The sequence below is a fragment of the Eulemur rufifrons genome, chromosome 14 (genome assembly GCF_041146395.1).
Source record: "Eulemur rufifrons isolate Redbay chromosome 14, OSU_ERuf_1, whole genome shotgun sequence".
Taxonomy (NCBI): Eukaryota; Metazoa; Chordata; class Mammalia; order Primates; family Lemuridae; genus Eulemur; species Eulemur rufifrons.
The window spans coordinates 17721955-17737784 of record NC_090996.1 but is presented as its reverse complement, the minus strand read 5'-3'; the positions used below and the strand labels follow the sequence as shown (position 1 = coordinate 17737784).

General features: G+C 57.3%; 2 protein-coding genes and 1 non-coding gene across 4 annotated transcripts; all 3 read right to left on the bottom strand.

The window, feature by feature from the left end:
• Window positions 1-1103: 1103 nt before the first annotated feature.
• LAT (linker for activation of T cells) lies at window positions 1104-5095 on the bottom strand. Its single transcript, XM_069486756.1, is given in 12 exon segments — window positions 1104-1320; window positions 1506-1591; window positions 1682-1741; window positions 1928-1990; window positions 3601-3695; window positions 3769-3853; window positions 3856-3945; window positions 4055-4119; window positions 4254-4341; window positions 4612-4646; window positions 4748-4775; window positions 4959-5095. Coding segments are annotated over 11 exon segments (792 nt in total). The 5' UTR covers window positions 5062-5095; the 3' UTR covers window positions 1104-1320; window positions 1506-1511.
• Window positions 5096-5960: 865 nt separating this feature from the next.
• SPNS1 (SPNS lysolipid transporter 1, lysophospholipid) lies at window positions 5961-13713 on the bottom strand. 2 transcript variants are annotated; one of them, XM_069486754.1, is made up of 13 exons: window positions 13380-13713; window positions 13088-13292; window positions 12925-12990; window positions 11106-11242; window positions 9989-10140; window positions 9829-9895; window positions 8921-9066; window positions 8282-8437; window positions 7774-7963; window positions 7361-7426; window positions 7023-7121; window positions 6527-6698; window positions 5961-6299 (listed from the first exon to the last, which is right to left on the bottom strand). In XM_069486754.1, the coding sequence occupies exons 1-13, from the start codon at window positions 13476-13478 to the stop codon at window positions 6205-6207; spliced, it is 1650 nt and encodes a 549-aa protein (XP_069342855.1). In that variant the 5' UTR covers window positions 13479-13713; the 3' UTR covers window positions 5961-6204. The 2 variants fall into 2 exon arrangements, with proteins under 2 accessions (XP_069342855.1, XP_069342856.1); XM_069486755.1 differs by having other exon boundaries at window positions 13088-13379; window positions 13627-13713.
• On the bottom strand, window positions 8536-8684 carry LOC138394937 (small nucleolar RNA SNORA57). Its single transcript, XR_011235446.1, has one exon. It is a non-coding gene; the product is annotated as a small nucleolar RNA SNORA57 (small nucleolar RNA).
• Window positions 13714-15830: the final 2117 nt, after the last annotated feature.

Sequence of the window (15830 nt, the reverse complement as noted above, 5' to 3'; positions counted from 1 at the left end):
GTGAAAACAACAGGGATCCATCACCCTCGCTGCTCAGGGTGGGCTTCATGCAGCAGCAGCATCAGAATCACCTGGGAGCGCCTTAGAGACGCCAACTCCCAGGCGCCATCCCAGCCCTACTGAGTCAGACCCTGCAGCGCAGCAAGACCCACAGGTGAGTCACCTGCACGCCTGCACATCAAAGTTTGAAAGTGCTGTGCTGCACATTAACTTTTTTAGTTACTCTGGCAATTTTTAAGTTCTATTTTATTGAGAACCACAAAAGGTAAGAACACTGGGAGGCTGAAGCGGGAGGATCGCTCGGGGTCAGGAGTTTGAGAACAGCCTGAGCAAGGGCGAGACCCCGTCTCTACTAAAAGTAGACAGAAATTATCTGGACAACTAAAAATATATGTAGAAAAAAACTAGCCGGGCATGGTGGCGCATGCCTGTAGTCTTAGCTACTTGGGAGGCTGAGGCAGGAGAATCACTTGAGCCCAGGAGTTTGAGGTTGCTGTGAGCTAGGCTGACGCCACGGCACTCTAGCCAGGGCAATAGAGTGAGACTGTCTCAATAAATAAATAAATAAATAAAAATAAAAAGGTAAGAACAAAGAGAGTCCTTTGAGGTCACCAGGTCCAGTCCCTTGATCTAAAGACAGAGAAACCAAGGGCCAGCGGAGAAGGGTGTTGCTGGTAACACCCACTCTCCACCCAGGGCTCCCCCGCACCCTGCACTGCCATCGTCACAGCCAGTGGTGGCCACTCCCGTGGGCTAGCTCACGGGGAGATGCATTCTGAGCCCCAAAAGTGCCAGCCTGAGCCAAAAGGCCTCACTCAGTGAGTGTCCCAGCCACTCTCTGCTGCCACTCACATGCCAGGGCCGTCAGGAGCACGGGGCCCCCTGGAGAATGGACACACACAGATACACACACACACACACACACACACACACGCACGCACAGGTCCGATGCTCCCTGGGTCAGACTAGCACAGACATGCTCAGCACAGACACTCGACACAGACACACGCAGGCCCGCAGGCCCAGTCTGACCCACGGGCTCCCCAAAGCCAAGAGCAGTCCAGACCACGCCGGCCTTTATTCTATTACAACAGGGCTAGGGACAGGGTAGTTCATTCTCAGGCTGCGTCAGAAGGTGCAGAGTTGCTGGGGGAACACAGACTGCACCCCAAGGTGACAATAAGTTACGGGGGAAATTTTCAAACTGTTGTCAGGCTGGAGCCAGGGCAGGGCACCAAGTGGGGCCCCCCAGAGCCACTTCCAGCTGCCCAGCTCAGCCCTCCCAGGCAAGGCTGGTTCCAGGACAGACACGGCCTCACGCTGAAACACAACAGGGCAGGGGAGAAAGGGAGGGGTCCTGGGGTCAGGTCAGTAGCGCCAGCAGGGCACCCAGCGTCCCAGAGGATGGGCCTGAGGTGGCGGGCAGGGGTTGGGAGGGGGCTCCTCTAGGGGCAGAGAAGAGCCTGCAGGCCGAAGGCAGGGCCGGGGTGGGGAGGGCCTCTCACCAGGCCTCAGTTAAGCTCTTGCAGATTCTCATAATCTGGAGCTCCCTCTTCCTCCTCATCCTCCACTTCTTGGGATTTCAGGGTCACTATGAGGGGAGAGGGGAGGAGGCTGGTCTCTAGCTTGCAGGCCATCCCCCCAAGCCCAAAGCAGCTTCCACCCCTGTCACCCCACACACCATCGGTCCTGGCTGCTGGCGGCAGCTCCTGGGACACATTCACGTACTCCCGGCTGCCATCTGTGGGGACAGGTCAGACGAAGAGATGGCCACACAAAGGGGCAGGCCACACTGAGGGGGAGAGGGCAGGAGGACCCCCAGACATAGGGGGAGGGATGTGGCTGTCCCAGGGTGGGGTCAGGCCACACCAAGAGTGGAGTAGGGCAGAGGGGTTCAGGGCAGGCATGGGGAGCGCCGGCCACTCACCCAGAGATGCTTCCGCGCTCTCCTCGCTCTCGGGGACATTCACGTAATCCTCGCTGGACTCCACTGCAGGAAAGCCGCGGGGCCCACCCGACCCCAGCACTGTTACCAGAGACCCTCAGCCGCAGATTCCCAGAGACCCCCCACCCTCAGGTGTCCAGGGCTCCCCAAGGGCAGACACCCCGCATCAGCCCCCCAGGATGCAGCGAGAGCACGCTAGCCTGGCAGCGACGGTGGTTGGACGGGAACGCGGGCGTGCAGACAGAGAGGGCTGGCTACAGTGAACGGAGTCATGGGGGGGCAGGAGGGTCACAAGATGGCAGACTCTGGCACGGCCCCCAGACTGGGGAGCAGGGACAGAGGGCAGCTCAGGGCCACAAGAGTTTGGTGGCATGTGTGGAGGGAGAGGACACACTCAGCCCAGCAGGCGCTGCCTGCCCTGGCCCCCACTCCCTGCCCGTCAGCCACTGCCTAGCCAGTCCTGTCATAGCCCCCGTGGCACCCATCACTGTCCACGTTATGTGGTTCTTTTCTGTGTCACCTGGTCTCTCCATGAGCACGTGGACATGGCGGGCTTTGGAGACAGGCCGCTTCAGTTCCAGCACCAACCAACCACGTCACCTCAGACAAGTGACCTAAGCTCTCTGTGCCTCAGCTTTCTCTTCCGTAAAATGGGGCTAGCTACAGTCCCGGATTCATGGGATTGTAGTGAGGATTACAGCAGAGAATAGGAAAACGGGGCCTGTCACCTGGTAGGTGCTGCAAGTGTCTATTAAACAAATAACCCCCTGCCATCACACAGAGGGGACAATTGAGCACTGCAGGGGCAGGAGCAGGCCCAAGAGCTCCCAGGAACCATGAAGTTTAATAAATTAACACACTTAAGACTCTTAGCGGGGCAGGAAGGAGACCCTCAATGAACGCTGTCACTACAGCCGGCCTCGTTAACTGTTACGTCCCCGGTATCAGCCCAGCAGAGGCACCCGGTAAGTGAATGGATGAATGCAAGCATGAAAAAGGCACGTGGACAGACACTCTGGAGCTCAGGAGAGAGGTGGCAAATTGGGTATCTGGATGACAAATGAAGCCAGAATGTGGAAGTGATAGCCCAGGACAAGTATACGCAGAGACGAGAGAGAAACAGAAAACAGGATCCGCAGACATTGAGGCAAGCTCAGAGGATGCGACCGGGCGAATGACACCATGATGAAGGCAGAAAAGCAGCTCAAAGGAAACTGAGACAACACAGGAAGCAGAAGAAAACTTACACACACACACACACACACACACACACAGAGCTTCTAATTAAATTCCTTAGAGATTTACAAGATGATATGGCCTCCATGAAACAAGAACAGGAGGCTATGAAAAAGGAACATGTGGAGACCAAGAAAGAGCTTTCGGACAGGAGAAATGAAATTTTAGTAGGAGGGTTGAAGAATCAAGTCAAGGAAATCTCTTAAAGAGTAAACGGAAAAGACAGAGAGGAAAGAAAAGAGAAAAAGTAACAAAATCAGAGAAGCAGAGCAGGAAGCCCAATATCTGAAGGACAGTAGTTCCCAAAAGGGAGATCCAAGAGGACAGGAGGGTAGCAGTCATGAAAGAAATCACCGGAGAGAGACGAGTAAGGAGCCCATGTCACACAAGGTGGCAGGGGCCAGGACCGCCGGACTCACTGGAGAAGGCGCTGTCTCGCAGGCCAGGCTTGCTGGGCACGGGAGCTGACACGGCAGCCGTGCTGGCAGCCGAGGTGCTGTCAGGAAGCACCACCCTGAAAGGAAGTAACAGGCAGGTGAGCAAGGACCCTGGCTGGCCTCAGACCCACCTCCCACCTGGACACTCACAGGTAGCCCTCGCTGTTGTGGTAGTCATCCTCATCCTCGTTTGCGTCCTCACAGGGTGGCTCTGGGGGTAATAATATAGGGGTCACCTAATGTGAGACAGGCCCCAGCCTCCCCACCCCACCTGGGCACCTAAGGTTCCGGACGTACCCTCGTTCTCGTAGCTCGCCACGCTGTTGGCTTCCAGGAGAGAGCGAGAGGTAAACTGAGTCAGCTCAGGCGGTGGGGGGGGGGTCCATCTTCCACCCAGCCCCAGCCCTCAGAGACCCTCTCCACATGGGACACTTACCACCATCTGAATCCTGCCGGGAAGACGGCATCCGGTGGGAGCCTCCGGGGGGCTGTGGGGATCTTCTGGGAGTCAAAGGTCAGGGGTCATGCATTGGGTGGGGCTCAGGGGGTGAGCAAGAGGAGTTGCAACAGGGAAGGAGGCCAGAGTAAGGGGATAGAGTAGGAGCTGGAGGGGAAGGGGTTCAGGGGCTACTCACGGGATGGGGACCAGATCCGGCTGGCTCGGGGGTAGGTAAGAGCTGACAGGCGGGTAGGGGGTGGCAGGCGGCCAAGGAGCAGGTGTGTCTGAGGACACAGAACCAAGCTTGAAGGACGGACTCCAGGCATCCTGCTCCTACCCTGGTCAAGGCCTCAAAGGGCAGACTAACCCCCTGAAACCCCCGTGCCCTGGACACACCCGGGGGGCTCCCATCTGCCCCCAGCCCAGCTCAGGCCAAGGCCACGTGGACAGTCCCGGGGGCGGGGAGGGGGGCGCTGAACAAAGGTGCACTCTCGCTCACATGCCAGGGGACCCTCTCCCCTACACCCAAGGTGGGGGACCCTCCATGTACTCACACGGCTGTTTGATCAGGATGCTCCTTGGGTTCAAACTGGTGGGAGAGACACAGCTTGGGTGTGGGGCCGGGAGAGGCCCAACCCCGTCCCACCGCGGGTGTCGAGGGAGAACCCCAGGGGGACAGGGTAGACTCACCTATCTGAGGAGGCGCTGTCGTACGAGCCTGGGAAAGAGATGGCCGGTGAGGCAGAAAGGGGGTTCTATGGGGAGAGCCTGCTAGAGCCCAGGGGGTTCTGGGTCCCTGGGAGCAGGACAGGCAGGGACAGCGTTGGGTGGACAAAGCGGAGCGGGTGAGGGCCCTGTCGGTAGGCCCTCGCATCCAGCGCACCGCCAGCTCCCCTCTCACCTGGCAACTTGCGGCAGCGCACACACAGGGCCAGCAGCAGCACGGCCAGGAGCGGCAGCAGCAGCAGGCCCAGCACGTAGGGGACCAGGACGGCCCCCTCCATCTGCAGGGGAGAGCTCGGACCAGGCTGGCTGCACCCCACGGGCCCCTCAAGGGCAGAGCCACAGCAAGGAGAGGACTGGGCCCAGTGGGGCACAGGGGCCAGGGAGGCAGCAGGCTGGGGTGCTATGGGGAGGCAGCTGCCCCGCCCTGGGGGTCCCTGGACCCCCTCTCTAGATGGGCTGAGTGGGGGTCTGCGCTGGCTGTGGGAGCCCTTGGTCCCAGGGCAGTCAGGCCAGGCCCTGGGCTGGAGTTCGGGGCTCCAGCCACCCGCTGCTCAGTCCCCACACCCCCGCCGTACCTGCCCCTCGCTGGCGCCTGCCTCCCCTCTGCCCGTGGCAGGAAGCTGTGGTGAGCGCCGGGTGAGGGCAGGAAATCATCGGGCTCCTCAGCTGGCTGCGCCCGCCCCTTCCCACCCCCACCCAGCCAGTGGGGAGGGGGTAGAGGGAGGCCCAAGGGGCCACCCCCAGGCTCTCAAGAGGGTCTGCTGGCCTCCAGGACAAGGGACAAGTCACGGGGGAGGGGGAGAGACCCTCACAGGCCGGCCAGCAGCTGTGGCCTCCACGTCCACGGGCTGGGGAGGCAGCAAGCCGAGAGGCTCCGGCAGTGGGAATAGTGAGGTACAGAGGGCCGTGCCCACCCCCACCTCCCCGAGGCCTGCGTGCCAGCAGGGGCAGGCTCCGGGGAAGCACGGGGATGACTCACGGTCACACAGAGACAGCTCAGAGGACAGCAGTCCTCCCTCTCGATCACCCAGCCCAGAAGGGCAGAGACTCACCCAAGGCCCCACAGATGAGACCCAACAGTCCCCGGAAGCCCTGGGGGTAGAGACAGGGCATCCCCTACAGTCCAGAGGTCAGAGGTCACTAGCACCCAGAGAAAGACTCAAGCAGGCTCTTGGGGTCTGGCTACAAATTTTATTCCATTACAAATAGCACCGAGGCCCTGGGGCTGCCCCTGTGGAGGGGATTCTGCTTCTGGACCCCCACCTCCTCCCCTGGGCTGCACATGTAGTGTCTGGGAGCTGGGACACGGCCCATGGTCCCTCCTGGAAGCTGGGCCAGGCCAAACATTTAGGTCCATGTACCCCGTGGGGCAAGCCCTGGGCCACTGCTGACAGATGTGCACACAGGTATCCAACGGCCTCTCAGATGAGCACACTGGACACGGGGACCCGGGTGGAGCGGCCTCGCTGGGGCACCACGATCCGGTCATCCGCGGGCCCTGCCTCCGGCAGCAGACCTGCAGGGGAAGGGTTAGAGTCAGGGCTGAGTGGACAGACACAAAGCCAGATCAGGGACAAACAGACGTTGGAACACAGATGGGGCAGCAGCAAAGAGCACTGGACCCGTGGACCCAGACAGGCCCAAAGCTGAATAAAGGGAGAACTGTGGACTGAGGGACACAGATGGACAGACGGACAGACAGGCAGCACCAAGCAGCTGGGCAGGGTGCAGCCTCCAACTGACCCTGCGCGTGCAGCTGGGCCCGCTGGCGGTCGCCCTCGATGAAGATGGCGGTGCCCAGGAAGGCCGCACCGCCCAGCGCCCCGACGAAGGCGCAGAGCATGAGAGAGAACTGCAGGGCCCGGAACTCGGACAAGAAGGAGGGGGGCCAGTCCCGGCGCAGGCGGTCAGAGATCTGCAGGATATGGGGGGGCAGGGGAGTCAGGGAGAGACTCAGGGAGGAGCCCCCAAACTCCAGGAAGAAAGGAAAATGGAGCCTGGAAAAGGGAGGACAGTTTGGGCCACCAAGGTGAGGTCCTCCCCGGCCTCACTGGTAGAATCTCCCAAGACAAAATCCTTCCCTTCCAGCTGAGGACGGAAGGTGAGCACAGGGGACACGGACGCCTAAAAGGGGCCAGAGCTTCCGATCTGGCCAGGCTCGGGCCACCGGGCAGTGGCAGGAGAGCCCGTGCCAGGTCCCCTACTCCCCACCCCATCCCGGCCGAGGGGCAGTGCTCACCAGGCCAATGAGGTAGGGGCTCCCAGCGTCACCCAGCAGGTGGGACAGCACAATCTGGAAGGCCTCGGCGGTGGACCGTCGTGTGGGGATCACCACGTACTAGGGGGAGCAGGAGCTCAGTGGGGCTCTTGGGAGCTGGGGCAGGGGGCCAGGTCAGGGCCAAGGCTGGGGTCAGAGGTGTGACTGGGGACGAGGTCACAGGGCAGGCCAGGGCTGTGGGCTGGACCCTGCAGTCAGCCTGGGACTGGGTTTTGAGGAGGGTGGAGGCCACAGTCTAGAGCCGGTGAGGCCTCCTGCACTAGCCTCTGGGCTAACCACGGAGCTGCCCAGCTACTCACCAGCAGGATGTCAGCCACGATGGCCCAGTTCATGGACAGCAGTGTCTCTCCAATAAAGATGAAAATCTGGGGCACAGGAGTGGGTAGGGTCCTATCACACCAAGGCCACACACGGGTGTGCACCCATCCCAGGCTCCTCTATTAACTCCTTAATCATCACCACACCCCTGTGATACGGGCACTACTGTTAATTGCATTTTACAGATGACAAAACTGAGCACAGAGACGTTAAGCTGCTTGCTCAGTGTCACACAGCTGGGAAGGGCCAGAGCTGTGATTCAAAACCAGGCATTGGGCATTGCACCGAGAGCAGGCCTGGAACCACCACGCTGGCTAACCCCAGTCCTGCCCTGATGCACTGTTCCTCCCCTGGGGACCCAGAGCACCCCTTTTGTCACCTGCCAGCTACTCACATAGGTGGCCACGATGCTACCACGGGCGCAGGCGAGGGACAGGAAGAGGAAGGGCGCAGAGCCCAAGAGGCCAGCGGCACAGACCAGCGGGTCTGCCCGGGGGTTGGAGTGGCGCAGGCGGCGGCTGATCTCCACGCCCAGGCCCACACCCAGGACCCCGGTCAGGCAGGTGATGAGCCCAAAGATGAGACTAGGGGGTGGGGAAGGGGCATGGGGGCCAGTCCTGCCTGCACAGCCCCCAGGCTGGCCCCCATGGCCTGAAGAGGAAGACAGCCCATTCCAGCCGCCCCCACAATCGGGTCCATCCCGGCACAGCACCCCAAGGTCACACAGCCCTGAGACGCAGGCGTCATCCCATCACGTGCTTCCCAGACCAGGAAACAGACTCTGGGAGAAGACGTAGCTTGTGGAATTGGGACTGGAACTCCGTGCCTGGGTGTGAATCATGGACCCTCTTCGTTCCACCCCTGCCACCTGCAGGCCACCTAGCCCAGCCCCCTCTGGTTACCTGTCAGAGGAAGAGCAGGAGTCTCCAGGAAGGCAGGGTGGGGTCTCCCCCAGGACCACACGGGAACGCAGCAGGAATGCAGGAGCCCACAGAGCCAGGGAGCCCGTGACAAAAGCCACAGCAGTGAAGCCAAGGGAAGACAGGACGAAACTAGGACTGCAGAGAGTTGGGAGGGCAGAAGTCAGACTCCACCAAGGTGTTGAGGCAGGAGGGGCCTCTCTCCTCCTTTCTGGCTTATTTTTCTTTTTCTTGCCCAGGGTCTCGGCACGTGAGGATAGAACGGGCAGATGGGAAGCCACCAGCAATGACAACATGACTCTGAGGGGGCTGGAGCCCTTCCCCTCTGCCTCTGTACATAATGGGGAGTGGGACCACATGCCCAGTCCCCGCCAAGAAAAGGACAGTCTAGCTTATTTCAGGAAGATCAGAATACTGGGACCACATGAAGGCTATCCTGGCTCCCAGGACCTGGGCCTGTAATTCAAGAAGCTGAAACACGGGGACAGTTGTGACTGAATTCCTGGCCTTGTGGTGTGCCAGTTGGCAGAAAAGAAAACAATGAACATGCCCACTGAAATCTCAGATGTCAGGGCCTCCCCAGGGGCCTCAGATGTCGGTCTAGAAAGGGACTAAACTCACTTTCTCGCCAGAGCCCTTAGATCCGCCCACCACGAGGTGGGGCTCAGGGGTGGCGAATCTGAGTGGCGCTCCACAGCTCCCCTCGGTGGCTCCCGTACTACCAGGAAGAGGAGCAGAACAGCCACCACTCCTAGACCTGGTGTTACCTGGGGAGAGAGTGGGCTTCAGGACAGGTAGACACAACCCCTGGGGCTGGGGAGAGTGAGTGTGTATGGACAACTCGGGCCCCAAGACCTCGAACACCCACATGCTTGCTCAAATAAGCTGACCTGTAGTGGGGGGCAGGTGTTGCTACTAGGGGCCACCCTATTTTTGTAAGCCTAACTTTGCTTCCTTTTTGGTATCTGCATCCTAATTTTCGTTTGGGAAACCACTCCCCCAATTTCTCTCAAGCCACATCGTTCAAGGAGGATTCTAGGCTTGGCCAGTGAGAGTATTGCTACCCAGCCCAGCCTCGATGACTGATTCCACAGTAGGCATGTGAGCCACACTCATCTAATCAGACACCGTCCCAGCACTACAGCTCAAGGATCCAAGGTGCTGACATTTCTAAATGGGAAGATAACTATTTGGAGCTTTCATATGCTTGACAATGAAGTTAACACACAGGAAAGTAAAGCTGAGAAGAGGACGACTGAATTCCCATGATGGTGTGGGAGCCTGGATCCAGCTTTACCTGAAGCTCACCCTGGGACTTTCCAAGAAGAAAGCCAATACAGTCCCTTTTGGGGGCTTACAATGGGTTTCTAACACCTGCAAGCAAGAGTTCTGTCTAGCACATGGCTTCATGGTGAGGGCAGCCAGCTTCCTGCAGAGTGAGCACTGCCTCAAAAAGGGAGTGTCTAACGGTAGGAAAGGGGGATCAGTGAGAATGGCACTGACTTGCCCCAGGCCATGACTAGACTCACCCTCAGAGCCCAGTGCCAGTCCCCGGCCACATCCTTCACTTTGGAGCCTGCAATGTAACCCAGACCACTGTGGGGGGAGGGGGAAAAGAGGGGACAGCCAGTCAGTCAAGTCCCCCGTGCCAGGCCCATCAGCCTCCCCACCAACCCAAGGCCCCCTCACCTGCCCACCGGAATGGCGAAATAGAACACACTGAGCATTCGACTCCTCTGGTCGGCCACAAAGAGGTCAGCGATGAGTGTGGGGGCAATGGTGGAGTAACTGGCCTCCCCGACCCCCACCAGGCCCCGGGTCAGGAGCAGCAGCCAGAAACGCTGGGGAACGAGATGCGGAGAGGTGGCGCCCTGCCCTGCAGTGGCCTCCCGGGCCACCTCGCCAGCCCGCTCCGGAGAGGAAGCAGGGACGGCAGGAGAGGCCTGGATTTTACAATCAGACAGACCTGAGCTTGAATGCCGGCTCCACCACTGACTAGCTGTGACTCTGGGAAAGTAACTTAACCTCTCTGAGCCTCAGTTTCCTCATCTGCAAAAGGAGGATAACAACTTATTCACATAGCTATTGTGAGGACTCGATAATAAGAGGTCTAAATAAGATACCCTGGTGGTGAATAATAATTTTAGGTGGGAGATGATTTGTCTACCAAAGACACCTGAAGCTAAGGATGGGTACATCACCCATGTAGGTCTTGGGGCTGAGGACAGAGTTCTGGGCACAGTGAGAACGGACAGAGGAGACTTCAAAAGAGCAAAGAAGCACCTGCCAGGGAGGCAAGAGGAAAACTGGAAGAGTGTGGCGTCACAGAAATTAGAAAAGAGTTTCAGGAAGGAGGAAGTGGGTCAATAGCGCCAGAGGCTCCAGAGATCTAGCACCAGGAGGACGCTGCAGACTCTGGAAAGAGCAGGGTCCCAGAGCAGTGGGCACAAGGAGTGAGTGGGAGGTGAGGGAGGGATCCAGGGGGCCTTTCAGGAAGGCGAAGAGGGAGAGAGGGGCAGTCTAGGAAAGGCTTTTGCCATGGCAGAGAAGCATGAGTGTCTAGGTATAGGGTGGAAGGAGTGGAAGGAGTCAGTGGTCAGGGAAGAGGGGATGGACAGAAGGTTCTAGAAGAAAAGGAAAGGGGGTGGGGTGGGCAGATTAACTCAGGCCAGGAGGGGGTATAAGATGGCATAGGCCAAGGAAACTGCAGAGGTCTCTAGGCCCAGTCTGAAATGACTCCCGGGAGCAGCGGCAGAGACTGGGGGCGTGGGGGTGGGCAGAAGCAGGAGCTGGCTTGGGGCCTCACCTCTCTGGGGATGAAGGATGACCCCAGTGTCACCAGGGACCAGAAGGCAATGCCCCCGCACATGAGATACTTCCGATTGTACCTGTCACCCAGGTAGCCAAACACAGGTGCCAACACCATGTAACTGGAGATGAACACTGGGGGGAAGGAGAGAGTCACAGCCCAGCCCCAGTGCCCGTGCCCCTACCCCACCCCCAGCTAGAATGACTAAAGCAAAGAGACGCCCACCTTCTTCTCCCTGACTGCACACCACCTACATGTCCCAACCCTGAAACCCATCAGAGCTTCCTGCTAGGGGCACAGTCCAGCCCCATCTTCAATGTCTTTCCACACCTTCCATTGTAGAATGGATGGTCCTGCTAACTTGTCACTTCCTCCCACCTAACCAAGAACAAACTCCAAACACCATAACTTTGGCCCTCAATGCCCCATCCAATCTAGCCCCTGCCTACCTCTCCAACCTCACGGCCACCCACTTTCCCTTCCTCTGTCTGCATCCCAATGGCCCAAATGCCAAGGTCAATACCATCTTTGGGGTTCGGGCAGCTGCTGTACCCTCTGGGACATTCTCTCCTCTCCCCTGAGCTTTGCAGAACTTAGCTCCTTAATGTTGCAGCTCAGATACCTTCCCAGCCCACCACATATCTGGTCCCCCTCTATCACATATTTACTGTTTCCTTTTACATAGCACTTATGACTATGGAAACTGTTTCATTTTAATTGAGGGTTTTACTGACTGTTGCCCCCTCGTGCACAGCAGAAGTCGGCTCCCAAGGCAAGGACCTTGCTTGTATTGGCTATGACTGCGCTTCTATCACTTAGCACATAGCCTAGCACAAAACAGGTGCTCAATAAACATGCTGAATGAAAAAGTGAATAAACGGGGCTGCCTAGAAAGGTCTGCTTTTTCCCTAATTCAGCAACTCTTCAGAGGTCTGCAGACCTTGCCTTCTGATCCCATTCTCATTGCTCCAGACTTCCCCCTAAATACCTCCAGTTCCTCATATGATGGCCCGGAACCGTGGGGAGAAAAGAACACTGCAAGACCTGGTTTCAAATTCCTGTTCTGCCTCTAACTTGTTGTGTGACCCTGGGCAAGTCTTAACTCTTCTCCAAGCCTCAGTTTCTTTACAAACTGTAGATAACACTACCCACTTCCTCTATAAAACAGGAATAATAACACCTAGTCCTCGGCTGATGTAAGGATTACAAGACGAAGGACATAAAAGGTATTGGCAAAGTCCTATAGTTGTTCTCGTCACTTCCTCCAGGGCCTGGCACATAGTGGGTTCTTGGAAACGTTTGAGAAATGAACGAAGGAGGGAAGGAAGGAAAAGAGGCCGTGGCTCTGGCTTTGCCTCTCCCGCAAACCCCAGAGTTCTGAACAAGTAAAATTCACCTCTGTTCCAGACACCCTCTCCTGCCAGGATTTGTTGGGTGCTTACCATGTGCCAAACACTGCACTAGGCACTTCAAAGGCATTTCATTTAATCCTCACATCAGCCCTCAGAGATGACCTGTGTTATTACTAGGTCCATCTTATAGACAAGGAAAATGAGGCTTAGAGAGGTTGAATGCCTTGCCTACCTTTGCACGGTAAGGAAGAGCTGAGATTTAAACCCAGGTCTGTCTTCACCTCTACGCTAAACTGACTCTCTCTTTAAATGTGGTGTCCTGGCTGAACAGGACCGGCCCAGAGCAAAATCAGGGCTATGACCACCCCCAGCTCTGGCCACTAAACCCCATCAATGAAGTCGCAGGCAGGCCAGCATATGGCCCCAGTTGGGGTACTAAAGGAAGCAGAGCTGCCCTTACTCACCGGTCTGGATGAGGCCAGAACTGCTGTCTCCGATACTGAAGAACTGCTCGATGTCCGGAAGGACACCTGGGAAAGAGACGCAGGGATAGGCCGGAGAAGCAGCTCCACCCACGGGACCCCCTTCCTTTCTCCCTGTTATCTTCCACCCAGAAGTTTCACCTACCAGCTACGGTGAAGCGGTCCATGTAGTTCAGTAGGTTGATGTAGCACAGCACCGCCACTATGAGAGCCGAGTGGCCTGGAGACAAGCCTGTGATGCGCCGCAGCCCCTCCCGATCCGGGACCTCAGGCTCCCCGGACTTCGGGTTCCCCATGGAGCCTGGCAACCCCGGGGTGCCGGGCACCGGCCGGTCGTCCGGGTCATCCGCCTGGCTGAGGAAGGGCGCGGTGTCGGACCCGGCCATGGTCCCGGGGGGCCGCGCCCGGCCGCGCTCCGGTCCCACCGACGATCTCACCTGCAAAGAGAGGAAGCTGGAAAAAGGAAGATGGAGGGAACCCAGGCGAGGGAAGTGCACCCGGAGACCGGTAGGAGCTTGCTCCGAAACACACAGCATGGCTGGGAAGAGACCCGGGCCCTGTCACGCCTCCCCATCTCAGCTGACACACCGCGCGGAGGGGGCCTGTGGAATTCAGGTGGCGTCGGGCACAGGGGAGGGCTGCGGAGGGCCCGATCCCCCATCCCACGTTAAGGCCACGCCTCACCCCAGGTAGGAGCCCACTGCACTCGCTGTCGCTCAGTCCTGGAGCTGCACCGCGGCAGCCGCCATGTTGCCTTAGAGCCGGTCATGTGATACCGGAGCCGGCGGGAACGCGTCCCGGCCTGCAAGCCCTCCACACGTGACCGGCCGCCTGACTACAGAAGCCTGTTGGGTATCTCGCCATGCTCCCGCGTCACGTGACAGCCGACTGGTCGCCGGGGTAACCAGTGAGCGGTTCCCAGACCCGGCAGCCCGGAAGCCTCAGCTGGCTGGGCGCCCTGGCAACCCGGCCGCGCTTCTTGCGGGGACCTCCAACCTGAGGGCGTCCCTGACGTGGTGGAGTCGCCTATCCCTTCCGGATCTCAGTTGCCTTATCTGGAACGCCCACTTGGCGGACGCCCGGATCCAACGAGATCTCAAAGGGTTTTGGAAATAGTGATATCTCTAGAAATGCCAGTAAGTAGCCCTCCCTCTCGGAAATCTCTCTTCCTCCCCGTGTCTGCTTGGCGGCTTCGTACACACTCAGTAAATATTGAACGAATGGAGGTTGAGCCGGGGCCCCCTTCCCTCTCCTCGGACTCCCCAAGCCCGCTCGCCCTTCCAACCCCCGAGCCTTCACGGGGACGCTTAAATACCTTAAATACCTGCTGAAGCGTCCCCACCTCCCGCGCTGCGGCGAGTTTTCCTCACTCCAACTCTGTGCGCCCGGGCGCCCTCCTGTGGTCCCGTGTGGGCCAGGCAGGGGCTCAGAGCCTCGCGGGCCGTGGCACCAAAGGGTGTCGAGTGGTTCTTTAGCGGCCCCCCATAATCTCCAAGCTCATGTAGTAAACAAGAAGCAGTCTAAGAAAAATTAGCGTAGTTACATGGAAACGCAGCTTCAAGACCCCTCTTCCAACCAGACCTCTAAGCCCCTTTACTGAAATTCTGGGGTTTCACGGAGACAGCATGGGGCCCTCAAAATGCCTTATTAGAAACGATTTTGAGTCCTGAATACGCCTCACTGGCGTTGCCCCCAGGAGGTGTCTCATGTTTCAGAACTTTAAGCCTGGTCTCCCCTGGTGGACAGGGAGAACTTCAGATTATTGTCATTTAATTCCCTCAACAAAATATTATTGAGCAGCTACTATTAATATGTGCCTGGCATTTTGCCAGGTGCCAGGCAAAAGCTGACTTAGTCCCATCCCTTTTGGAGTTTATCTGGAGGAGACAGATATCAATACACGTGTAAAATTACACCTGTGGAAATGAAAAGGCAAGCCACAGATTGGAAAAAAATATTTGCAAAGCATGTATCTGCTGAAGGATTTGTATTCAGATATGTAAAGAACTTTTAGGCCAAGGGCTGTGGCTCACGCCAGGCCTGTAATCCTAGAACTCTGGGAGGCCGAGGCGGGAGGATCGCTTAGGCTCAGGAGTTCGAGACCAGCCTCAGCGAGAGTGAGACGCCCCCCCTTCTCTACTAAAAAAAAAAAAAAAAAAAAAAATTAGCCAGTAAGAACTTTTCATGAGGCTGTGCACGGTGGCTAATGCCTGTAATCGTAGCACTTTGGGAGGCCAAGGCAGGAAGATCCCTTGAGGTCAGGAGTTGGAGACCAGCCTGAACAAGAGTGAGACCGCCTCTCTACCAAAAATAGAAAAAATTAGCCAGGTGTGGTGGCTCATGCCTGTAGTCCCAGCTATTGGGGAGGCTGAGGCAGGAGGATCCCTTGAGCCCAGGAGTTTGAGGTTGCAGTGAGCCAGGCAGACGCTGGTGCCCTCTATGCAGGGCAACAGAGCCATACTCTGTCTCAAAAAAAAAAAAAAAAATTTCCAAACTAAATAATAAGACAAAAACACAATATTTAAAATGACCAAAAGATTTGAACTTTCCCCCTAGTGGGGGCTGTGGGGAAAAAGAAGATTTAAACAGACATTTCACAAAGATACACGAATGGCCAGCAAGTATATGATACCATTGGTCATTCTGGAAAATAGAGATTAAACCCACAATTAGGTATCACTATACTAGAATAGCTTTTTAAAAAAACTTGACAATACCAAGTACTGGAAATGATGTGGAGCAACTGGAAGCCTCATACAATGTTAGTGGGGATGCAAATGGTGCACCCACTTTGGAAAACAGTTTGGAAGTTTCTTTAAAAATTAAATATATACTTCCCATACGACCCAGCAATTCTACTCCTGGGTATCTGTTAGGGTGCAAAGTCT

Coding starts and splice junctions, on each gene's coding strand:
- SPNS1 (XM_069486754.1), bottom strand. CDS start 13,478: ATGCTGTGTGTTTCGGAGCAAGCTCCTACCGGTCTCCGGGTGCACTTC. Junction 8,438..8,920: donor CTAAGGGCTCTGGCGAGAAA/GTGAGTTTAGTC, acceptor AACTCTCTGCAG/TCCTAGTTTCGTCCTGTCTT. Junction 7,964..8,281: donor TCCTGCTCTTCCTCTGACAG/GTAACCAGAGGG, acceptor CCCACCCCCTAG/TCTCATCTTTGGGCTCATCA.